General features: G+C 48.2%; 1 protein-coding gene across 8 annotated transcripts in view; it reads left to right on the top strand.

Moving 5' to 3' along the window:
• MGRN1 (mahogunin ring finger 1) overlaps positions 1 to 24740 on the top strand; it is a 51906-nt gene that overhangs the window by 20106 nt on the left and 7060 nt on the right. For all 8 annotated transcript variants that reach the window (XR_014185342.1, XR_014185343.1, XM_082064863.1 and 5 more), the window contains exons 5-11: positions 5746 to 5863; positions 9791 to 9857; positions 12846 to 12898; positions 15470 to 15517; positions 19864 to 19932; positions 21842 to 22001; positions 23775 to 23884. Coding sequence is in view for 6 of the 8 variants with exons in the window: in XM_082064863.1 (XP_081920989.1) it covers positions 5746 to 5863; positions 9791 to 9857; positions 12846 to 12898; positions 15470 to 15517; positions 19864 to 19932; positions 21842 to 22001; positions 23775 to 23884 (625 nt within the window). In the remaining 2 variants the exon portion in view is untranslated. The remainder of the gene's footprint in view (positions 1 to 5745; positions 5864 to 9790; positions 9858 to 12845; positions 12899 to 15469; positions 15518 to 19863; positions 19933 to 21841; positions 22002 to 23774; positions 23885 to 24740) is intronic.

The raw sequence follows: 24740 nt of genomic DNA on the forward strand, positions 1-24740 counted from the left end.
GAAAATAGGTCAGTCTAGCTCTGCAATCCTTACTCTTTTTCAGGGCTGTGCTGTTTGTGTTGTGGATCCACAAATCAGTGTACTGGATTTGTTGCTTTTTTAAAAAAAAAATCTCATTTCCTTGTTTGTTTTGCAATGCCTGCTACACTCATCGCACACATCCTACCGCAGTCTCTTAAGCTGATGGTGGATGTGACACTGCAACAATTATGTATTCTGTCTGCATGTGGAAGTTTGAATAGTCAGTTCACTAAATGAAATCCAACTGCAACGGGTAGCTCAGCACATAGCTGTTTTCATTAAAGCTTGCGTAGGAGAGACAGGGACACTCAGGTACTCCTTTGGTTGTTTAATAGCCTCTATCTGTTCAGGGCCTTTGAAAGGTGCTATTGCAGCTTATGGATGTGGACTGTGGTGATTAATATGAATTCTTTGTGCAGAGAGATTTCTCCTGTGTGAAGAAATCGGAGACAAGTGCTGTTTTCTGCTAGGCGCAAGTCTTTACCGCTTTGATCCGGACAGACATCGGTCCCCAAGGGAACGCTGTATTGTGCTGAGTTCACAGGCTGGAGAGCTAAATTCTATAGGTTTCACCAAGCAGACAAACCCTCTGTCTTTTAATGAGGGCTCTGGCCTTTGTGTCTCTCTGCGTAGCTGTTGTGTAAGCCGCCGGCGCTGGAACCGTGAGTGTGGCCGGCTCTGCGGCGGGTTTGGCAGCTGAGGACAGACCTCGGCAGGTGCTGGAGCGGGACGTGGCTGGCAGGGTTTCAGCTGCGTGATAAGGGGTTTGTCTCCTTCTTTCCTGGAGTGGAAACTCAGTTTTGGAAGGAGAAGACTGGCAGGGGCTGCAGAACACCAGCTTAGCAGACGGTTAACTTCTGCATGGAGTGGGACCCTCTTGGGGCTGGATCTTGCCTAACTATGAACTGAGACTCAGGACTGTGGCCTTCTTATATTTTGGTAGTGTTTCTTTTACCAATAAACATCACTTTGAGTTGAGACACTGTTCAACTTCCCTCTTGCCCAAAAGCTGACCTCTGAGATCCTGGCCCAAACTGAAAGAGGAGCATGCAAGTGGAAGAGGGAGGGTCCAGCATGCTTGCTCCACATCAACTCCTGGCCTCTGTGAACATCAGCAGGACATGACTGGCTCTTTCCTCATCACATCATCCTCATTCATGTAAGAGCACATGGAGCCCGCCACAGCCTGTGGCAGTGGAAGAATTGGTTCCTGAGTACCCTCTAAAGATCTCATGTAACTCTGCCTTGTCCTTGGTTGACTGCAGATTGCCGTGCAACGTGCATAGCTGTTACTAAAGAAAGAGGACGTTTATTTTGTCCACAGGCTCTTCACAGTGCAGGCTCTTGGCCGTTACCAGTCAAAAATGGTGCCTTCGGGTAACTCTGAGGCAAACTGGCCAGGATCCTCACTTGGTGCTTCTTGGTCAGGAGTCCCAGCGTGCTTGTGCTAACAGGAGCTGGTTTTTGACTGTCTGAGGCAGCCCCGGTGACAGGCAGAGCTGAGCGTGAGGAGCACAGCAGAGAAGAGGTCTGCACGAGTTGGGACTGGTGCCCTGCTGAGAACATCCCCAGGCACTGATCAGGAATGAGCAAGAGGGGGAATCACCCCCACACATAGCTGTTGCATCTCCAGTGAGCACGTAGCAACAGAAGTTTAATTCTGCTTAGCCAGAGTTCCTGAAAGGCTCCCACCAGAGTTCCTTAAGGTCTACAGGTGCCTGGTAGCAAGTCTGGACTGTGTACAGGTAGCAAGTCCAGACTGCGTACAGGGAGACTGGGGAATAATTGTAGTTTGTTTCCTGTTCTCTCAAAAATCACTCTGATGTCACAGGGCTTCTCATCTGCCATTTCTCCAATACACAGCTGGTTTTGGGGGTGGAAGGGTTTGGCATGGGGAAGGAAGGAGTCAGAGCGGGGTGTAAACTTTGCTTTGTGGGAGTAAAGGTGTGTCAAAGGGCTCACGGGAGGAGACAGGCTGCATGAATCCTGAGGACAGAGCTGGGGGCTGCTGCTGCAGTCAGCAGTGTGGTCCCTCACATTGCGGGTGATTCTCATGCTGTCAGGGGTGCCTGAGCAAACAAACAGGTTTAAAAAAATGTGACCAGGGATTTCTGCTTGGTCCTGACCTAACAGGACAGACCCCACTTCTCCATTGTCCTGAGCTGCTGGTGATTGCAAGGTGGTTTTGTTAGACCTCCTATCTGGATGGAGACCTGCCACAGTGCAGTCTGAGAAGCAGCAGCCCAAATATTCAGATTTCAGCCTTTTTGCAGGGAGAGGCAGCATGTTGCTCCTCTGCTGTCCTTTGTTCTTAATTCATGCTCTCTTTTCCTGTAACAACACAGCTCTACAGAGCAGATTACAGCAGATGCCAACCGAAAGAGCTGGGGATGTGTAAGAGGCTGCTTAGGCACTAACATGCAGGATACTTGCTTTGTAACAGCTTGCCACGTTGTCCTCCTGTGCTGGAGTGTGTACTTGTGCAGTGCATCCTGTGCGTGACCTTAGAAAGGTGATTGATCTCTGTGACAGTCTGCGGTCTCCAGCGCTTCCAGGGCATTCGCTGGGCTCTTGGCCTGCTGGTGCTCGGCAGCCTCGGCACTGGCCGCTGACTGGAGGTCTCCAGCGCTGACTGGGTGTTCAGATCCAAGTCTGACGTGTGTTTCAGCAGTGGGGACTAGGAAGTCACACAGTCTGAGGCATAAAGCTCTCTTGGTTCACTTGAGAAAGCCTCCTTGGTATTTTTGTCATGCTCTTCAGCTCAGAAAATCAACGTACCTGGTTTATTTCTTTTCTCAGGGGTGGTGAGAGCAGCTAGTCTATGTGAGTGTTGTTCTACCCTATCCTTGGAACAGTGTTACTTGCTTTCCTGTTGTAGACTGGCTTGGGCTTCTGGTGCTGTAAGTGCAGGTCCCCCAGCTTTCCTGGCACTCACATCAGCATGTTTACACCCCTGTCCCAGCACTGCTGTGGTGCATGTCATCCAGGCAGTTGCTGACCTCCACTCTCTCCTCTGCACTTCATTTCCAGTAGGTTCCTGACTTGCTGTCACCTTAGATAAGTCACTCTCCCATCCCCAGGTTTTCCAGCCACAGAGGGGGAATTAGTGCCTCTCTGCAAAGCCGGGAAGCTTTGAGAATGCCACAAATGGAGCTAGATACAGGCTTGCTCTATTCATTGTGCTTGACAACTCAGTAAATAAAACTTCACTCAATTGCTCGCTCTGTAATTCACACATAAAAGACCTGTCATTCTGATCTCTCCCACACCATGCTTTAAATGTGAAGGATGGAGTGAGGCCTTCTAGTAAAGCAGCACAGTTTCAGCGCAGTGCAGAATGGTCTTTGAGGGTGAGGTATTGTCAGAAATAACATAATGCACCTGCCTTGGCAGGAAGGGTGGAGCACATGTGGTGAACCTTCGTCATGGCCTTCTAGAGTTTAATGTGGATCTTGTGATACTTGATGAGCCTTCTGAATCCTTAAAGGGTGCAGGAACTACACTGTCTTTCCAGAGAAAGGCAGCAGGAGACCCTGTTCTTTTCCTTCTTGAGTTCGAGAGGAATTAATAAATATTCATCATCTTCTGGCATCCAGGTTCTTATACCTTAAGCTGCAAAATGCATCCTAATCACTGTGCTTTAAGGCCTGAGTCCTGGAGGGCGACCCGCTGGCGCTGTGGGCTCTTGCATTCTGGCAGCAGGTAGGCAGGCCTGTAGCCTCCCTGTAGCTCTTGAGTGTAAAGTGTCCACAGCATCTCTTGAAGCTGAGTTTTAAGGTTCAGGCATGTCCTCTCTAATCACCTCCAGCCCAGTCTTTGCATCTCTGGTGTGATGCTCAGTTCTGCAGTTCTTGGTTGACTCTGCACCTTGGTTTTTCCCATGGCTTTTGCTTCCCCCCTCTGAAAGTGAGCTGCCCAGCCCTCTTGCTCCTTGCTTACAGAAACCAGGAGGCACTGTCTTGGAGGTAGGAAAGTTTTGTGTTGCCATCTCTTTCTGGTGTGCTGCACTCCTCCACGAAGTGTGGTTAGGCTGAAGAAGCTTAGAGCTTTCTAACCTTTTCTTACATACCTTGTGGTTTGTAAGCTATGTCTGTGTTTCAGAACAGCTGAATGTCACCAGAAGTACAGAATCCTGTTTTTCAAGCAAGGATTCTCTTTTCTTTGCCCCTCTGCATGCTCTGTTAACTGCTCTGTACTGAATCAGTCATGCCAAATGCTTTGATCTTCTCTGGTGTTACCTCCTTCTCAGGGCTGGCAGTAGCACTGCCCATGTTCTTCTTTGAGAAAAGCAACCTTGAAAATCTGAGGAGCTGATTGTCAGGGGATCCTGCATGATATCCCAAGCTGAACTAAGCTAAAACTCAGCCTAGATTTCCTGGTGCTAATGTGACACCTCTCCCTGGAGCCTGTCCCTGGGCTATCTGGTTGATCAAGAACCATGGCAAGCAGGTTTGAACAGTCAACGAGGCTTCAAGCTTGTAGCTGTTCAGTGTGCGGTGGCTGGAGGCCAGTGCTCTCCCAGTCTCACTGTGTGAGGCTCTGCTTAGGAAGTGATGGTTAGTATGCAGAAGAGATAACATCCCGTGACTGTGACCGGCTGTTTGAGGCTTTCTGGTGGAGCTGGAGCTAGACCTGTCTTGTCACTGTGTCAGGGAGGTTGTCATTTCTGCAGTGTAAGCCTCTTGGGCAAGGGATCTCTCACTTTCTCTCCAGTTTGTCAACATGCTCCAAACACATGGTTGGTAGCTCAACGACAAAGGCTTTGGTGCTAAAACCAGCTTCAGGTGTTCCCACCCTGCTTTCCAGTTCATTGCCTCCTCTCCTGTGCCATAATTAGCATAAGAGAGGCTGTGCACATCCAGCTCAAAAATCACCCTCCAGAAAGCAGTGAAAACTTCTGATCCTGTTTTGTCCCCGAAGCCCACTGTGAATCATACTGTCCTTAGCGATGGTCAGCAAGAAGTGGAACGTCTCTCAAGGGGCAGGCAGCACCGGGTGGGATCTGGGTGCAGAAGATGTTGGATGATAGCTACAGTCTCATTCCAGAGATGTTCATCCCATCCTTGCAGGGCTGGCGTTTCAGCGCTGGCCTCAAAACAGTGGAAGAATTGTCACTGTTCTCTGGGTGGTCAGTGTGGAGGATTGGCTGGTGTCTCTCTATGGTGTTGGTAGCCCTGCAACACCTCTGGGGAAGCACATGAGGAACAGAGGAGTGAACTGGAATGGCTTTTGCTTACCAGGATGGTGGCGAACCAAGCAGCATTTCTACTGCAGAGCTGTCCCGCAGGGGCATGGGAGAGCTTTCAGTGCTGTGTTGGGTTGTGTGTTGCTTCTGTTAGATTATTGCTCATTATTCCTGGGTTTCCTGCAGAAAATAAGATGCTGGGCTGAAAGCCAGTGTTGCCTAGGCCCTAGATTTAGTGAGCTAGCCTTTGCCAGGCTGCTGCACCCCACTCTACTCTGACACTCAGTGTTTCCAGGCAGGTCAGTATGGATCCAAACAGACCTTGCCTGTCTGCGCTGCTTTCCATTCCCTGTGCTCACCTTCTTGCTTTCACCTTTCCCTTTTTGTATCCCCACTGAATGGCTGCCAGCCCCTGCCAGCTCTGCCTCTTAGAGCTGCCACTTGTGATCCCTGAAAGGCGGACAGGCATGAATGAACAATAGCATAGCAGTGAGCTATCATTTGTTACAGCAAGTTTTCTTTTTCCCCCCTTTCTTCAGATACAGCACAAAGAATCCCTCTCTGCAGTCGGAGACAGTTCATTACAAGAGAGGGGTAAGCCAGCATTTCTCCCTGCCTTCCTTCAAGATTGATTTCTCAGACTGGAAGGATGATGAGGTAAGTCTGTTCTCAGTGTCCCCTTCCCACAGCCCTGTTGTCCCAGAAACACTAGACTCCATTCAGTGTTAGGAAATTATGGCTGGAAGACACCCTCTTGTTTTGTGGGTATGAGACAACTGGGGCCCTGGGAGGAGCAGGTATGAACAGTGTGGGAACTTGGCAGGTAGATCAGGCAAACAGGGAAGAAACCCAACAAAGCGACTTTTGCTGTTGCTGATCAGCTGGCATCCCAACATCTGGTGTAGGCGGGAGGCTGCAGAGATTGGCACTGGAGCTCTTCTGGAGGAGCCCGCCACGTCTCAGCCTGGCTCTCCCTGCAGCCAAAGGGCTTGTGGGAACAAATGTCTGTCTTATCTCTCAGTTTTGGTGCTTGGTGTTTGTTTGTTTGTTTTGTTTTTTGTTTTTGTTTTGTTTGTTGGTCCTCTGTAACAGCAGTTTCCAAAGTGGGATGCATGCAAGACAATTCATTGGGGTGAGGGAAGAACTTCAGTAGTACGTGTATATATCTTAGAAATAATAAATATACATATATTGGGAGTATGTGCTCTAAATTTTTTACTGATGGTGTGAATAGTCAAAATAGTTTGGAGGCCACTGTTCTGGAATAGTCCTGTTCTCTTTAAGGGCCACATCCACATTATTGATTGGAGCAGCACAGTGTTCTGGGGGGACACTCTCCCTTCTGGGGCAGATTCACGCTGTTGCATTAATGCTGCATAAGGCAGTGCCTTTCTCCTTTTAGTTTAACTCATAACTGCAAACAGATGAAGGCTTGGTTTTAATTAAGCTCTGTGGCTTTTACTACATAGAAAGATCTGTGGAGTCCTATTAATTTTGGTATCTTTGCAAAATTCCAGTGCAAGCAATAACTCTGCTTCTTGAGCCTCCGAACTTTGGCCCAAGGGCTTCCACTGCATGTGATACAGGGCAGGGAGGCCTCGGTCTTTCCCCTGCTCTGTGCAGAGTTGCTGTAACTGATTTCTCATGCGGAGGAAACAGTCTGTAGTTGCTGCTAATACAATTGTCCCTGTGGATCCCTCTCCCAGGTCAACACTGATGCAGCATTCATTGCCTGACCCAAGCCTGTACGCGAGTATTGTGTGTGTGAACCCTGGTAGATAACTCTACCTATTAAAAAACAAAACCAAATGGAAGGGAAAAGTAGTCTTTCATGTATTTTGAAAAGATTGAATAGCTATTGTCTTGAAGTTACAGTTATAACTCTAAACAGTCCCGTGCCTTAACATACCATGGCGCTTACCAAGAGCCTGTGGAGTCTGGTCTCCTGATGTCTTGGCTGCTCTGCCAATATATGATTTCACAAGTTCAGCCTACAAAAGCCTGGAAGAGCTGCTTTTCAATCCCGTCTGTCATCTGAGAGAGCTGGAAAGTAGGAGCTCAGATCCCTTTCTTCTTAAAGAACTGAGAAGCTTAATTTTCACTTTTGTTCCTGCCAGCAAGGTTTTGACTCAAGTACTAAAGTCATGTCCCTTTGACAGCTTAAAAAGAGAGATGCTGTGGAAGAGTAAGTTTCTAGCTCCCTTTGCCTGATTCTCCTGTATCCTCTGTCTCCTCTTTTTCATTGGTGTTACTGGGAGCTCTGGTTGTGGAGACAATGCGGAACAAGCACCGTGATTCATAGGAGTTTCTTCTCCAAAGAGAGAAGTGTGTTATCACTTGGCTGTGTACAATTGCATGCTTCAGGTTGCTTTCCAGCTTTGTAATTGGTGTTGCCCCAAACCCCAGATTTATTTCGTATTTGTACTCAGTGTAATACTCACATATGATGTAGTTCTTGGCTGGTCAAAGGAAGGGGAAATAATGTTATATTGGGTTGTTATGTGGAAAGCTTTATGAAAGTTTACTTTGTCTTCGTAATATATTGGTTTGCTTGGAAGTTATAGAGTCTGGCTTGTGTTGAGACAGTTGTTTTCAAGTCCCTAAAAATTAATGTGAAATGGCCCCTTAAAGAAGCCTTTTGTTTAAGAATGCAGAGGTTTGTATCGTAAAGCAACCAAAAAGCTGCAATGTGACTTTCCCTTCAAATGGACAAGCAGTAACTGCTGTCATACAGTTATAAATCAGAGCAGGAAGCAAAGCACAACCATAAGCTTCTTTCAACAATTTTAATCAATTGTCCTCGATGAAATTTCCCTCTGTGGCATGCCATAATGTTTCAAAAATGCAAGCTGGAAAATAGTGGCTCAATGAGTCCCTTCTGTAACAAATACTGAGAGGTTAAATGAGATTTATGTGTTCGCCCTGTTACTCTGCTGTTTTAGAAAGAGAATTGGTCCTAGTAGTTTAAAGGAGGAATAAAATGTAAAACCGTCATAAAGGATGAAAATTGACATCCCTCAAGATTGAAGACTAGGTAGGTCAAATCATGAGGTCTTTCAGCACATGCATTGTGTTTGGAAACAGTGCACACACTGCAAGGGGCTGTGTGTGTGTGCAGAGCTTTGTTACACAGCTCAGAGTCACTTCGAGAAAGCTCTGCAGACGCTGAGCGGTCCCAAAGGTGTGCAGCCTGCATGGGGAGCGTGCAGCTATGGGCAGAAGAGCAGCGGACTTGCAATTCCCTCCTCCCCTGCGCCTGCCGTGGAGGCTGCTGAGCTGTTGCAGTCCAAAGCATGTGCCTGCAGCTCTTGCAGAGGCGCAGCTGTACGTCTAATAGGCCACAACACATGCGGCAGCAGCCGACCGGGTACGTCAGCTCCCAGTGTGCAGTTATCATTCATTTCAGGATGAACATTTAGGTTGTAATTCATTGGAGAAGGAAATGTTTGTGGCTATGTTAAGGCTCACGGTGAGGGTCACCTTCCCTCCAGTCTGGGTGTTTAGGGTTGTTGTTTGGGCCAATGTCAATGGCTATCTTGATAGTTTATCTTTTGAGGGACTGGCAAATCGTGCTGCAAATGATGTTGGGGCTGCAGGAAAGAGAGGGAAGCCCTGAAACATGACTTGGAAAACTGAGAACAGACTACCTGGAGCACCATGGTGAAGTGACATCTTTTCCTCTCTTGGCAAGAGATGAAACAAAAAGCCTCAAGTAATTAAGAAAAAAACACCAGAAATCCAGTCTCTGAGCCACTTGTGTTCCTGGCATAGGACAGTGTTTGTAAGGTTACATTTTTCTTGTGTTTGTATGATGACATGGAGCTTTTGAAGTGCTTTAATGAAGTGCAGGTCAAAGAAAGAAATTGAGTCTGTTTTCCTTGCACTCAAATGAGATCTTAAATTTTCACTCTTGCCAATTTGAAGGTCAAGGACCTGGATTTGATAACATGCCAAGAGATGGAAATTAGTCTGGTGTTTCCTTAAAGTGTTGTGTGAGCTTGAAATTTTACAGGTTTTTCTCTACAACTCCAAGAGCTTCATCCAAGAGCCAGGGTTCCTTTTGTGGTGTAGAGAGCATAATACATGCTGCTGTGCTACAACCAGTATTGCCTACTGTACACAAGCAAAATTAAGGCACTAGATGTATTTTGAGAAACTTATCCTACTACAAATCACTCAGGAGACTTTTAGGATGCACAAATTAGTGAGAATTAAATACCATATAAAATTCAAATGGACATCCTATGTTTTGCCAGCCATGGCTGGTGTTAAGTGCCATGTCAGTGTATATATGTTGTAGTTATTCTGATTGACTCCCATTGAAAGCTGGTGTCTGAATTTTAAGTCCTCCTTCTCTGTCTCTCCTTTTGAGACCATGGACTGGCGGTCCGTCAGAAGGGACCTTCCTTTATTCCTCTGATGTTAACGCTATCTCGAGTGTTGTCTTCAGGCAAGCCTGGTGTCAATTATCTAAACTTATCTCATTTTTTTCCTTCAGCTGAACTTTGACTTGGACCGTGGCGTGTTCCCTGTCAGGCAAGCCTGGTGTCAATTATCTAAACTTATCTCATTTTTTTCCTTCAGCTGAACTTTGACTTGGACCGTGGCGTGTTCCCTGTGGTCATCCGAGCGGTGGTGGATGAAGGGGATGGTAAGCATGGGGTGTGCTCCCTGGGTCTTCTTCTTGCTCTCTTTGAGGTTATGTGACTCCTTCAGGACAGGCCTCCTCCTGCAATGATGAAAACATTTTGCTTGTAGCAAAGGCTTGGGGACCCTTTCCAGAATTAAAATATTTCAGGAGTTAATCTTAACTTCCCTGTATTAAAGGGGCCCAGCTAACCACAAGTTCTTACATAAAAAACATGCTTTTAAAAATAGCCTTCAGTTTTTACAGGAAAAATGGTCAGATGTTTAGTGTTAGGACAGTGTTTAGGGGAACTCCTGGCTCTGCCACCAATGCCAGGCACAAATTGGAGTTTACATTGGCTTTTGCATATGCAGCTTGTAAGGCAAGGAGGGAGTTGGTGTTTTCCTCTCTTTGAGGGGTAAGTTGGCTCCATAAAAGCTCTATGTAACTGTAGAGGGAGCCTTCCTCAAAGAGCAGTCAGAGAAAAAGAAATGGCTTTAAAATGCTCAGGCCACTGTTCAACCCAATATGGCTTCATTCAGCAGTTTAAAATTCTCCTACTTTTTCTAAAGAGTGCTTAATGGTTACAATAAAAGAATGTAACCTTTGATGGGAAATAATACTGTTGATTATTTTTGAAACCTTTTTGGAGAGGAAAGTCCAGTAAATATTTAGATTGTTACTCACCTTGCACAGTGTGCTTTTGTACTCCGTGTGTTTGCACTTACTCTGAGCATCAGCAATGAAAAGGGCACAAAGAAGTCACATTTTTTCTAAAATTGGGGGCTGTTGTGGTCAGCAGGACCTGCATTTCGCTTCTGCATTTTGTAACGTTTTGTACAAAATTTAAGAATCATTAGAAATTAAAAAATCCATGGTTGATTGCATTGTTAAGCACAGTCACTTGTTCAGGTTACGTTATAGATGTGAAGGTGCCTGGAAACTCACTGCAGTATTTTACAGTCCTCCAAGCAGAGTGAAGTATAACTGGATGAACCGATGTAAAGTGTGAATAACAAAGCACAGCACAACATAAAGGAAATTCCTTCTAAAGTGCATCTATTTTTAGTGATTTCAGGCACCGTTAGTAAAATTGACAGATATGTATATTTCTTGACCATAAATATAAAACCCCTTCCTCTGTTCATGCAGCTTTTGGCAAGGTATTTGTACTTTCTGATGCTGGGCATGCGTAGAATGACCAAAAATAGAACAGGAGGCAGCATGGGAAGCATACATTCATGCACGTACTGTGCCCAGCCTTAGCCAATAGTGTACTGTCATCTATTTTAATCACCTGGAAAGGCAATTGCTTTTAAATCCTCTCCTGGAAAGAACATCAGCACAAAAATATGTGACACTTGAGCAAGATTTGAGGAAATTGTTGTGTATTTTGGTTCTTTTTTAATGGATGGGGCTGGAAGGAGATGGCCTTGCGTGTTTGGAGCACCTGGAAAATTACAGCTGGCCTGTAACTGCTTGTGTGAAATAAAATGGAATGGCAAATTAAAATAGCAATCAGCGAGATGTTGGTTTGGTCTGAGTTCTGCCAGGAGATGTTTGCGTGCCTTGTAGAATGTAAGCCTGCGGTGTGAGCCCTCTGCTGCTCCTGCCAGCGGGATCGCTCTCGGGGAAAGTGCAGAAACCCTTTGGGGAGGGAAGGTGCTGGGCAGAACGGGCGGCACAGCCCCAGCTCCAGCCGTACACGCTGCCTGGGGGCCGCAGGGATGTGCAGGGAGGTGATATCTATTCTCTCTTGGCTGTTCAAACTGTGGAGAGGGACGTGAGTGTCATTTACTGAGTGAGCTGGAACAGCCTGGCTCTTGGCTGGCAGTGGGGGGAGCAAGCAGAGGAATTCCCAGTTTCAGCCCTCTTTTCACAGAATCACAGAATGCCGTTTCTGCATGCCGTTGTGTTCCTCATTACACCCAAATTGCCATGGCAGATCTGCAGGTGCAGACTTTCTCCACCCGCATACTGCTGTTTCCAAACATGCTCTTTGTGCCACAGTCCAGTGACGGTTCCTCTTGTTGTCTCTGCTGCTGTGGGGGCCCTTGGGAAGCTGTCAAGCTCCTTTCCCTTTTAGACAACACAGGAGCTGCTTCCTTCAGCTCTTGACTTTCTGGCACAGAGCTGATGTTGTGTGCAGCTCCTCTGCACATGCTGAGTGCAGCCCGCGTACCTGTCAGTTCAGACAAGGCGAGGTGCTCACATCCTTCCCTCGGTGACTCCTTCACAGCCTCTGCCTCCCAATTCCATATGATGAGTCTGAACATAATTAAGCAAAAGGGTCCAACCAGTTGGAGCTGAACAGAATCTTAGTCTTGAGCCAGAGACACTGGGATTGTATTATACCTCAGCTTCTTCTGTCCTGTATTTGCTGAGGAAGCCATGGATGCAGTACAGAAACCTCCAACAGCCCTTTCTCAGTGCTGTTGGATTAAAAGGGAGGCCTTGAGTTTGGAAGAGGGAAGACCTGATGTTTGTCTTTGGGAAGAGAAATGGACAGAAATGTTTCAGTGTCCAAAACTGGTATGAGAAATTAATGTTTTATAAGTATGTCAGATTAGAGTGAAATAAAGTGATAAGTACCAGAGCTGGAAGTGCTGCCAGTTGCTATTAAACCAGATGGATTTATTAATCTCCATTATAAATTCAGGTAATTAAGAATAGGAGTTTAAGGGGAGAGCAAAATCTCACAGAGGACTTTGTTTTATTTTTCCCTTTCCAACCTCTGAGAACGAAGTGGGATAGTTTGGAGCAGCCCAGGTAACGAAGGCATGTCTGGGTAGGGCCCACCACAGAGCCCAGCAGGGTTTCGTTCTTGCTCTGCAGGACTGTGAGATGAACCAACCTGACAACAAGATAAGAAAAGTTCTAAATTGCAAGAGGAATGAAAATAGAACAGATGGCAATTTAGAAATTGTGAATGGACTAAAATTCAGCTTGGAGTAGTTTTATATTTGTACTGTTTTCAAGGCTTAACCAGGACTGCTCTTTGTCTTTTTGCAGTGGTGGTGGAGGTGACAGGTCATGCCCATGTTCTTCTGGCTGCATTTGAAAAGGTAAATGAGTTCTTTTTTTCCCTCTGTCCCTATGTTTGTATATGTAAACATTTCCATGGGTCATTAATTTGTATTTATATAACACTTAGCACAATGGAGTCCTGGCCTGTGACTGGGGTTCCTGAGCACTATTGTAGTACAAATAATTGCTTGCAGCAGCTCTTGTGCAGCCTGTAATTATCATTTGTACCTGAGCTGGTCACTCAGCTAATTGTAGCTGGTGTTTCCTGTGTTTTGGGAGCAAGTATGTCTCAGTGCCTGGGATGCTGAGGGTGGAAGGTGTTGACCATGGCTGCTACCGTGCAGTTTTCCAGGGCCTCAGTGTCCAGACCCTGTTGCACCATTGTTTGGCCTTAGTTTACACATAGGACCAAGCCCTTTTAAAGAATTAGGATACATCCTGCATAAAGACTTTGAGCTCCCCTACTTTTGGTAGCAAATTTGATATAGCTGACCGCTGCCTACATGGTAAGGCTAAGCCAAGGTATATGCAAAAGCCTGGATAAGAAAGTCTCTTCCCATGATAACTGGACCCTGAAAACAGTTACAAGGTCTATAACTGCACCACATTGTGTCTGGTTGTGGTAATACTGCTGACACGTATCCTGGGCAAGAGACACTTGTAGTTCCACGCTAAAATGAGCCAAGAAATGCAGGAGCAGAGCTGGGCATGTGGAGGGGAGCAGCATCAGTGCTGTGCTGTTAGAAATTCCCCACTTCCAGGCTGGCACATGGACTGACTTCTGTTTCTAAATCTGCTCGGTTCCTGCTGTATCCCTGAGCAAGTTGCCAGGTCTTATTCTGTTTGTCCTGGGTGGATAATGGGGATGGTGACAAACTGAGTCAGAGGGCATGGGAAGTACACTCAGTCCTGAGGAAGCCCTGTAGCTGAAAAATGCTCTGAAGTGTTCTAGGTTGCTTTTTTGTTGGACTCAATATGTGAAGAAAATGAGTTTTCTTCTGCTAGAAAGTTGCTCTGAGCACTGGCTCTGGAGGTGGTTCTGCTCCTGACAGAGATCCATCAGAAATGAGATGATCAGCTGCGGCACCCCTGGGACTAGGACGGGGATGTTATTCTTCTAGCTTCCTGCTCCAGCTGATCTGGAAAAACAAAACACGCTGGGATCCCTCAGTCGGTGTTCAGCAGTGCCTGGGAGAGGACAGTGTGGGCAGTGTGTCCTTGGGGAAAGCTGTAGTGTTTGGAGCCCATGTGTTGTCTTGGTAGGAAAATGCTGTAAGTGCAGACCCCCTAGCCTTGCCAAATGGTTGTTCAGCCATTTCTGGGGAGAGAAGAATAGATGAGACCACCAGCTGCCTGCATGTTACAGCCTGATTTTGAAGTATTCTCTGCATGTTTGCCGCCTTCATCTGCGAGACTCACTTCTGCACCCCTGGCTATTGCCTTCATAACTTTTTGGTTGTAGCCAGATTCAGATTAGACTTTAGATCTGAGAATGTGAGTATGATTTCTGTGTACAAAGGAGTGTGTCTAGTTGCTGTTTTCCAAGTATCCAAACATAGTGCTGTTGCAGTAAGCCCAGCCTCCGTGGTCAGGGAGTAGAGCTCGTGCTGGGGTCTGGATTTGTCCCAGCTTTCCATTCTATCATCTCATGGCAAGCACTTGATAATAGCACCTTATGGAAAGTGGGAGAATACACACGTTTTGGGAATATATTGGCACGAGGCTGAAGTGGCACTTTGGAAATTCCTGCTGGAGTTTCCCCTAAATCTCCTTTGCTGCTCTCTAGACTCTGGCAGAGGAGGTAGCTTGATTCAGTTCAGTTGGCCATTGTGGATGATGGAGAAAATAGAAATAACACACCATTCCTATCACTAGTTCTGAATTGTTCCAGTCCTGCCTGCTGCCACTGAGCAGATGAGAGGCTTGAGGTGGTCCCCACAGCTCTGAAGGTGGCAATGTGGAACACGTGTGACTTGTTTCTGACTCTGTCCAGTGGACAAGCCTTGTTCTCAGCCTCATGCCAGCCCCTGCTCTCTTGGCTCTCTGCCCTCAGGAGTGGCTCTGAACTGGGTGTTATTTACGGTGTTAACAAATGTTCTCTGCCAAGTCTTGCTGGACTTGCTGAAGAAGTGTTTGTACCCAGCTGGACTGCTTGCAGCCTGTAAGCATCCAGTGTGCCAGTGGATTTCTGTGTATGCTCTGACCCAATTCAGCCAGATTTAACTTGAGCCAAGTTCAACTAGCTCTGCACTGGAGCAGACAAGGAGCACTCCGATACCTTGTTCCACCAGCTCCACTGGGAATTATTGCCCTTCAGGCTGTCCTGCTTATCACAGAATCACAGAATGGTTTGTGTTGGAAGGGACCTCTGGAGATTATCTGGTCCAACCCACCTGCTAAAGCAGGTACACCTAGAGTAGATCACACAGGAACGTGTCCAGGCGGGTTTTGAATGTCTCCAAAGAAAGAGACTCCCCAACCTCTTTGGGAGAGGTTATGCAAATACCACCCTCCCCTTAGCTAGCAGACACCAGCTCTGCCCATGAGTGTGTTTTACTCTTAATTTGTACACATCAGTTATCTAATGCATTTCCTTTTTTTCCTGCTAGCATGTTGATGGCAGTTTTTCCGTGAAGCCGTTAAAACAGAAGCAGATCGTAAGTACCTGTTTCCTGTCTACTGCTTGATTAAAGACATTTGCTGGTGTCCCACAGGTGCCCGACTGTACCCAGTGGGAAGCTTCGTTCGCTGAGAGCTGAAGATCTCACATTGTTAGCTCAGATATCACAAGCAAAACCAGTCAGCTGCTGGCAGCCCTTAGCGTTGGGTTGGTTGTTGCACAGCCAGGTGTGTGTTGGGGGAGCAGATCTGGCAGTGTGGGACCGGCAGAGCCATCGTGCAGGTCTCTGTGCTCCTCAGGGAGGCAGGCACTATGTAGAGATCCAGTCTTCCCTGTATGTTCCTGCCTTGCTGGCATTTGGTGCTCAGATACGAAACTGGCAAAGTGCAGTACTGATGCTTCATTTCTGTATAGATGTGAGTAAATCAGGTTTGCTTAAGTGCTGTACGTGTTAAGTAGTGTGTGTGTTGACACTGCCTGATCTCCTTAGGTTCTGTGTTTGTGGTGTGGAAGGATATCTCTGCAAGCTCACAGTGTCCTACCTGGGGGCTGAAAGCTGTTGATTTTCCACACATGTGTGTGTTAAGATCCTATCATGTCTTCTCCCTGCACAAGCTTCTTTGCTATACCCATGGTATATTTGGAGCAATCCCGGGGACTGAGACCTTTTGGCTCATCTTGTGTGTCTCCCTACGAGTATCCTGGGACTTCAGCAGTTACAGACATGGTCTTGTTTTGAAGCTGTTGTTTATGTACCAGACTGCACGGGTTATGAGGTTACGGGAAGGAGGGAGACTGGCAAACCGGCAAATGTTAGGGATCTGTAGTCCTTTCATAGCCTATCCTGGTGTGATGTGCAGAGGCTGTGGACTGCCTTATCAAGATAGAAATAGCATCCAGTCTTGCATAGAGAGAAATACATAATCAACTGCAAACTCCTAAGATTGCCAAGAGGTTCATCTTCCAAAAGGAAATCTGGTAGTGATCCTGCTGCAAGGATCGGCTTGACATGTCTTGGAGAAAGAGATGAGATTTTGGTGGTTGATCCCTTTCACCTCTAGATGTGCGCTGTGTTTCTGCCAAAAATGTGTTTGACTTCAGCTGCTTGTGATTGATGGATAGGGTTTTCTGATCTGAATTTAAAGCCTTTTAGTATCAAGAAGGTCATTAAGTGCCTTGATTAGACACTTTTTGCTCTAAGATGTTTCTTCCAGCCCCCAGATCAGAAAAGAGCAACTGAACAATGTCCGTTAATCATATATCAACATTGCATTTGGTAATTCACTGTCTGTCTCACCAGTGCTGTGCAGAGACCCACAGCCTGTCCTTCAGACTTGCTCCTGCCCCATGGCAGCAATATTAGCCCTCACTGCCAGAGCTTTATCCCAGTGCTAGTGGAGAGTTCGCTGGTGCTCCAGCCCGACATCTGTCCTGAGCCCCCTGTGTCCCAGGCTGACCTGCGCTCCCGTCCCTCCCTTGGTGCTTAACTTGGCTGTGTTGCAGCGTGATCTCCTGGCTGGCTGATTGATCTGGGTGCCACAAGTATTTTTAATAGAGACAGACAGAACCTGCTGCGGAAAGGAGTCTACAGAGCATGCAAAGGCAGGTTTGTAGTGGGAGGATCCAGGAGAGCCGTGGCTCTGGAGGGAGAGCTTGTGGGCAGCGCTGGAGGAAGCTGCCCGAGCACTGAGGGTGCAGAGTGGTGTCATGTCTGTGGTGCCTCTGCCTCACATGTTCTTCTGATCAGAAAAGAGCATTCGTGAACTGATTTAAAGCTGTTCATTTATCTTGCTTGCAAATTTGGGAGGGATTTTTACTTATTTTTTAATTCTTTACAACAGCGCTTAGCTCTGTGGGTCGGTGTTGGGTTACTGTGCACACTAACACAGTGTGTACCATTCTCCGTTTAGCACTCTGGGTTCCCCAAGTGGAGGGTTGTCTTGCTGGAAGTGCTCTCTAGGGAAGTTCCCACCCTGCCACAGGATCATTAACTGTCTCCTGCAGCAAAACAGGGTGTGCTTGTCTGTCTTTACTGGCAGAGCATGGAACCTGCCCACTCAGTGTTCGGTTGTGGGCACATTTTTTTTTATTGGCAGTTTGTAAAATGTAATGCTTACATGTTCTCTCTCGTGGCTTTTAAAATAGAAGGAAGCTCTTGCTAGAAGAACATACAGTACCACTGAAAGTGAGGTAGCATCTGTACCTATAAGAGCATAGAGCAGAGGTATAGACTATCTGTCTGAAGTAAACCATCTGTATAGCGTTGTACATTCTTCCCCATCACTGCTTTTCTTTTGCCTTCCCCTCCTTGCCATTGCCAGGATTCCCAGGTACCTTTTGTGTGCATCAATCTCTGAAGCTCTTTGGGAGCAGGAGGCAGCAGCTAATGAGCTGAACTGCTTGATTCTCTCAGCTGAGATCAGTTCTAATATACCAACCTGTTTGAAGAAATACAGCACCGATGAACGCGAACAGATGGGTCAGCAGAAAAACATGACCTGGGCTTGGCTCCTGTGTGCATCAGCTGGGGCTGTACATAGCAACAGGAGCCTTTGGAAAGATGATGAGGTACAGGGTTGGAGAAGCCTGAAGGTGGAGGATCGCATTGTGTACAGTCACCTACTCCATCTTAGGTACTCCTACTGTTTTAAAACCTAGAGATCTTTCTAGTAAGAGCCATGTTGCGCTGTCCACCCTTTTCCTACTGGGACAGGAGCTTCTTGAGGTTTTTAGAGTCCAGCAGCAAAACTGCACAGACTCTGTTTTTTCCCTTCCTGACCTCTTCTGTGCTTTGAGCTGACCACTTCTGCACTCACTGTTGCCTGTCGTGATCCTCTGAGGAGTGAGGATCCTGTAACAAGGCTCTGTTTGAAATCTCAAGTTACAAAGGAACAAATCCCACATAATTGTTCCCAAACTTCCTGGGTGAGCTGTGAGCCACTGCAGAGGATTTTGCTCAGCAGTCCAACATCTGACCTCACTGCCTGGAAATGCAGGCCCAGAACAGATTGTCTGTAAGCTGCATGCTGAGTTAAACAGGGTGACTCTGGAACTAGTTTGTTAAAGCTGCTGCATCCCAGCTCAGAGTATTTCTGAACTGGCAAATGGGCTGGATATGGCGAGCTCCTGCCCCCATCTTGGCATGTGATGTCTTCTGCAGCACTGAAATCCAGTGGCAGAGCCATTGCTCTTCTGAGCACCTGGCTTGACAAAAGGAAAAGAGAGAGGCCAAGTACATGTGGAAATGCCAAAAGCCCTGGGACTGACGAGCTGCCAGAGCACTGGATTCCTGGTGGCTTGGTCTCAATGCACGGTGTCAACTGGGTGGTTACTGGAGACGGCAGGAAAGTGTTTCCCTGTTAGATGTTGTCAGTTTGATACCTTGCAACCCCTTCATGAATTTACCTGCTGCGGAGTTTTGTGCAGAGGAACTCACCCTGCTCTGGGGAAGCTGCTGCATACCAGCAGATCTTGGGGGACTGGTGCCTTGGTGCATCCTTGTAGAGACAGCTCCTCGCAGCTGTAAGAGCCTCGTGCTGCACTTGCTGGCTAAGCTAGGAAGGGAGGACAGCACCCCACTGTGCACAGGGGGCTTGAACTGTCAGCCTTTCTTGCCTCACTTCTTTAATTCAGCTGCTTGGGGGAGTTTACAGGCAGCTGCCAGCATTTACATAAAGGCACAGCTCCGAGGAGCACGTCCCAGGGTTGGGGCTGTGAGCAACTTCCACTGTGCCTGGAGCACTTTCTGCCACCACACACGCAATTTAGAGGTGCCACCAAGGGCCTGGAGGTGGTAATAAATGACACTGCACTAATATAGAGTTGCCCCTTGAGTGCCTCTCATGCTAAGGGAGATGGTTTCTCTGTCTTCAGTAACCTGACATTGTGCTCCAAGGCAGTGAACAGCGAAATGATGTGCAGCCATTGATGTGCCAGTAGTGAGCTGCTGGCACCTCACATCTCCTGAGGTTACAAAGACAGGTGGAAGTTCATCTTGGTTGAAAATAGGCAGCACTTCACAGAAGGAAAGGACTCTGGAGGGCTGATTGTCTCTGGCTTCTTTGAGCTATGGGTGCATGTTCCCTCCTGATCTCTGAGGCAAGCAGAGTACTTGGTTTTTAGATTATTTTGATAGTGTCGGAAGTGGCCAGTTGGGCTCCCTGCTCAGACCAGATGGGATGGGCGCCACTTTTTGAGTAAGGAGAGATTCATTCTCCCAGCCATCCTTTGCAGTATTTGTTTCTTTTAACTTTTTTATGTGTCTCTGGGGGAGCTGGCTGCCGTGGGTGTTACGTGGACATTTTGACACAGGGAGGAGGGGAGGTTGTCATGAAGCAGCAATGACAGAGCAGCTGGCACTCCAACTGTTGTCTTCTTCCCTAGGTTGACCGGGTGAGCTATCTGCTTCAGGAGATCTATGGCATCGAGAACAAAAACAACCAAGAGACCAAGGTAAAAGCACTCAGAAAGCTCCTGATCCCTGAGCTGTGGGTTTCCAGCCCACACCTTCTGCTTTCGAGCTTAACAATGCGGCTTGGCAGAGCAACGTGGAGGTGTCTGTGTCATTCCTGCAGGTGCTGAAGAAGAACAGGGATGACAGGTCCTCACTGTCGTAAGGCCCAAACCCTCAGTGGAGTTGTGCTGAGATAATTCTAGACAGGCTTCTGTAGTGCTGCAGAGAGCCGAGCTCTCTAGGGCTTGCCAGAGTCTCGAGAGCAGCTTGCATTCCCCAGTGTGCGAGAAAGCAGCATCCATAAGGGATGTATATGTGAATGCCGCAACTAGAAACATTGCCTGTCTTCAGGCAGGAGCTTCTGCTGAATCCCAGCTTGCTGCACAGCCCCATGCTGATTACGTGACTGCTTTATGCTGGCTTTAGCCTTGTGTAGAGCTGCCCTTTGCTGCCACCTGGGCTGCAGACAGTACCAAGTGCTGGCCTCTGGTGTGTGTAACACTTGCAACAGAGGAGCAGCCACAGAGCAAGACAAGCAAGATTTCCTCTCCAAGCAGTGCAGCGTCCTGCCCAAAGCATCCCATGATCTCTGTCTGCCTGTGTAGGTAGCACCGGAAGAGGCAGGAGGGAAAAGCCTTTGCAGAGATTTTTCTTGCACAGGATCTATTTAAGAGGATTGAAGGCTTCTGTTTGGGTCCTCTAGGGTCTTGTGATGATTCTCTTGATCCAGCAATCCCACATTTTTGGCCCATCAGACAAGTAACCTGAGGCCATTTTTGTTCTTCCTAGTATACTTAGCAAATGTATGAATGGGAAAACAAAAGGCCTGTTCTCCCTTCCAAAACAGATAAGGAATGCATGTGACAGGACAGACAGGCTTGCAGCCTTTTGCTGGCGTAGTCAGCAGGCTGGATGTGGGTGCGGCAGCAGCAAATGCTGTGTGTTGCTGCAGCAAGGTTGCCTGTGGTCTGGCATGTGTTGGCCCTGGTGATCAAAAGGGCCTTGTGAAGTGGAACCAGGTGAAGGTGGAGGGTGGCCCCTGCTGGGTCTTCAGTTTGGTGGGCTCTGGCATAACTTCTCCGGCATCAGTGGGGAGACTGTGGGGTTCACAGATGTCACTTAAGAGAGCTCTTGTGATTGGACAGTAGGTTTCTCCTCCCAGCCATAGCTTCCTGGGTGGCTGTAATCCAATTTTGGGGGCTCTGAGTGACTGAAAGACTAGTGTGATGCACGTTCCTGTTGAGTGGGTTCATACTGACCTTCTTACCAGGGCAGCTGTGAGCAGATGAGCATCCCAGGCGGGTTCTCCTGTAGCTGCATCGAAACTTGTGCCAGCACAGGAGACGGGTGAAAATACTGTGGCAGGAGAACCACTCACTCCATCACAGGTTCACAGGACTTGTGGCAGCTGGGCTAGACGTGGCTGGAGTGCCTCCTCCTGACCAGCCGCCTACCGCAGTCAGCAAGCAGCTCCTTTGGGGCTGCTCTCTGTGTGGACACGGGGCAGAAAGGCTGGACTGCCAGGAGCCCACTTCCCTGCTGGCCCCGGGAGCCACAGGCTGGCTGGCAGGAGCTTGCTCTTAGTCCCCTGCAGCCAGAGGGATCCAAACTGCAGAGAGGCTCCCCTCTGCACACAGCCTGGCTCTGGGGAGGGTCAGCAGTGCTGTGAATTCACGGTACAGTGTCCTGTCTCTGGCCTTTCGTGAGCTCAGAGCAGAGTCCCAAAATGAAGGAGTGTCCATTAGCAGGGCTGTGTGGGCTGGAGCTTTCTCTCCTTGAGAAACCCCCGCTGGGAGCTGCGGAGTCTCACAGCCTGTTGGTTGTGAAATTTCCTCAGGCTCCAAAGTCCCGCGGCAGTTCGGCACGGCCTTTTCCATTCACATGCCAATGTCCTGCCTCTCATTGCAGCCTTCAGATGACGAGAACAGCGACAACAGCAACGAGTGTGTGGTTTGCCTGTCTGACCTCCGCGACACCCTGATCCTGCCCTGCAGACACCTCTGTCTGTGCAATTCCTGTGCTGACACCCTGCGCTACCAGGCCAACAACTGTCCCATCTGCAGGCTGCGTGAGTATGTGCCCAGGACACAAGGGCATCTTTCTCCCTCCTAGGCTCCTGTTACATCAGTACAGGCTGTAAGAAGGAATGTGGATTTTACAGACCTCACCCCAAGGCTCAGTGTCAAACGTGCTGCTGCTCTCCCTGGCATCTGGAGATCCTAGCACCTAAAATAACTGTCCTCGAGCAGGGAAGGAGGAGAGAATGGCCCTTTATCCAGTGTCTCCCTGGCCACTTCCCTCTCCTTGAGATGGAATCTGAAGGTGCAGGTGGTCTGAGCTGTGCCATTTAGGCAGTTCTTGTGTTTTGGTGAAGAAGGTGGAAAATGCCCCAAAGTAGGGAACACGGAACCTTTATCCTGAGGCTCTCTGGCTGAGAAAGCAGCCAGCCCCACTGGAGGGCTGTCCAAGTACTCTGCATGATTTACTTTTCTTCTAACAACCTTACTTTGACTTCACTAGGGAGGCAGAGGTGAGGTAAGGGTCAATTTGGAGTCCTTTTCTTTGCCAGGAGAGTTAGGAGGATCTGCTTAACCCTTGCATTGCTCAGCTTCCAAAAGATGGAAGAAATTAAATACCTATTCCGACGCTCAGGCAGCACTTGCTGAATTCCGTGTATTTTCTCAAAAGCACAGAGGCACAGGAGTCTCTTGAGAAAATGCCTGTGTTTTTGCTGGAATAAGCATACGTTTTACCCTGTGCTTGGTCTCTGAGGTATTTGATTGTTTCTAATTGATACCTCTCAGGAACAGAAAAAAGAGCCTAAGACAGATGTTTGGCCTGAGGATTTAAGTCTAAACAGTTCAAACTTGACAAAGATGCAGTAACCAAAAGCAAGATCACATCAGAGGAAGTGCCAGACAGCTTTGCCTATAAATAGCACAACTTAAAACACAGGAACAGCATTATCTCATCTGCATGCTGCTGCGGAGTAGTTTGGATTTGTTTGGAAAGTGCACCCATGTCAGACTTCCTGGAATCTGTTTCTGGGGACTGCAGAAGTAGCAAGGATAGATTTGCACCTCTGTCCTCTGGTTCTAGGCTGATCTTGTGAGTAGCTGGGTGCAAAAAGAACTAGGGAAACGCCTGGGCTTTTCCTGGTGTACGAGCAAGTTCTTACAGCTGCATCAGAACAGATGTCTGTCTCGTTCATATGCGCTCTCGGCACAGAGGAACTAACAATATTAAAGATGTGCAGATAGAAAATGGGACTGTGGGCAGGGAGTGGAGATCAAAGCTGTTGTGGTGGTAAGACAAAGGTTTTGCTGTGCTGGAGACAGGAGTTCAGCCACTAACCCTCTGGCTGGGTTCCGCCCAGCACCGCAGCGCTGGCTGGTGGGAAAGCAGCCGATGGCAGGCGTCATGCTTCCAGCACCAGCTGGACCCCAGGGCTGAGACTTATGGGGTCTGAACGAACCCAAAGTGGTTTTACATGAGGTCCCTCACCATTCTGTAGCTTCCAGTGTGCTGTCCAAGGCCAAGCTCATTTTTTTTTAGTAGTATGTCATACAGTATCAGACCTGAAACACCTCTGCCTGAAACACATGCAGCGCCTGTTCTCTGGAAGGGCTGTGTGTATGCAGAGTTTTTTGGCCAGCAAATCTCTCCCAGTGTAGATGGATCAACTAGAAGCCAGACCATGGCACTTGGCTTTGGTGTGCTACGTGGTCCTGCTCCCCCGTGCTGATGGTGTGTCTGTGGTGAGCTGAGCTGCTCCGGCACACGTCTGGCACGGCCTGATCCTGCTGGGCCATGCGGTCACCTGCCTGCTGTTCTCTCCTAGCCTTCCGCGCCCTGCTGCAGATCCGGGCTGTGAGGAAGAAGCCCGGAGCTCTGTCACCGGTGTCGTTCAGCCCTGTCTTGGCACAGAGCGTTGACCATGATGAGCACTCTGTAAGTACCTCGCAGCCCCGTGTACAAAGCCTGGGTGCTGGTCTCAGCCTGAGCAGGCAGCTTGTGCTTGCACGAGGTGCTCAGCCTGGTGGCTGGTGTCCATGGGACCTCAGGAGGTGTGGTCAGGCCTCGGAGTGAAGTCTTGCTGAGCTGTGCCGCCTCTCTTGTCAACCCTGCTAGACAGCCAGGATCTCTCCTCTTGTGGACTGGTTTTAGCCAAGGGCCCTCCTGTCTTTTGGTAGAAACAAATCCACAGAAACCTTAGTGTGAGAAGGTTTCTCAGGGCCTGTCCCAGCATAAAAGTGGCAAAATTTGAGCATGACAGGAAAGTGGGAGAGGGTTACGGTTTGACTTGCACACACATCTGTATGTCAGCACGCTCTGATGAAATGCTGTTGGCCCTGGGGTTCCCAGCACGGTGGCAGAAAGGCCTCTTTGTGACAGCCTCCCTGAGTGACAAGGTCTCAGCGGGCAGCTCGGGGAGCATGGGATGGAAAGTGTGGTGCCGATGGCACCGGGGCCCAGTCACACATCCCTGGTGTGGTGAGGGCAGAGGCTCATTGCCTGAGCAGTGCTGCTGCACAGCTGGCTCTGGCGAGACACGTGAGATCAGAGTGAGGAGAGGGGGATCTGCATCTAGATCACCTTACTGGCTTTCGTGGGAACAGAAAGAGATTGTCACAGAAAAAGCCTGGTTTTATCCATCTGTCCTGTGCAGCACTGTAGCTCTGCTGCCTTCAATTGGGGCTAAGAAACAGGGCAGGGGAGAAACCCTGAGGGTCGTGAAGCTGAGTGTATGTAGAGGAAGCAGGTGCTGTCACTTGCAGTGAGGTAAGGAGATGCAGTGTGTCTTTTT

The sequence above is a fragment of the Streptopelia decaocto genome, assembly GCF_964273445.1.
Source record: "Streptopelia decaocto genome assembly, chromosome: 13".
NCBI classification, from domain to species: domain Eukaryota; kingdom Metazoa; phylum Chordata; class Aves; order Columbiformes; family Columbidae; genus Streptopelia; species Streptopelia decaocto.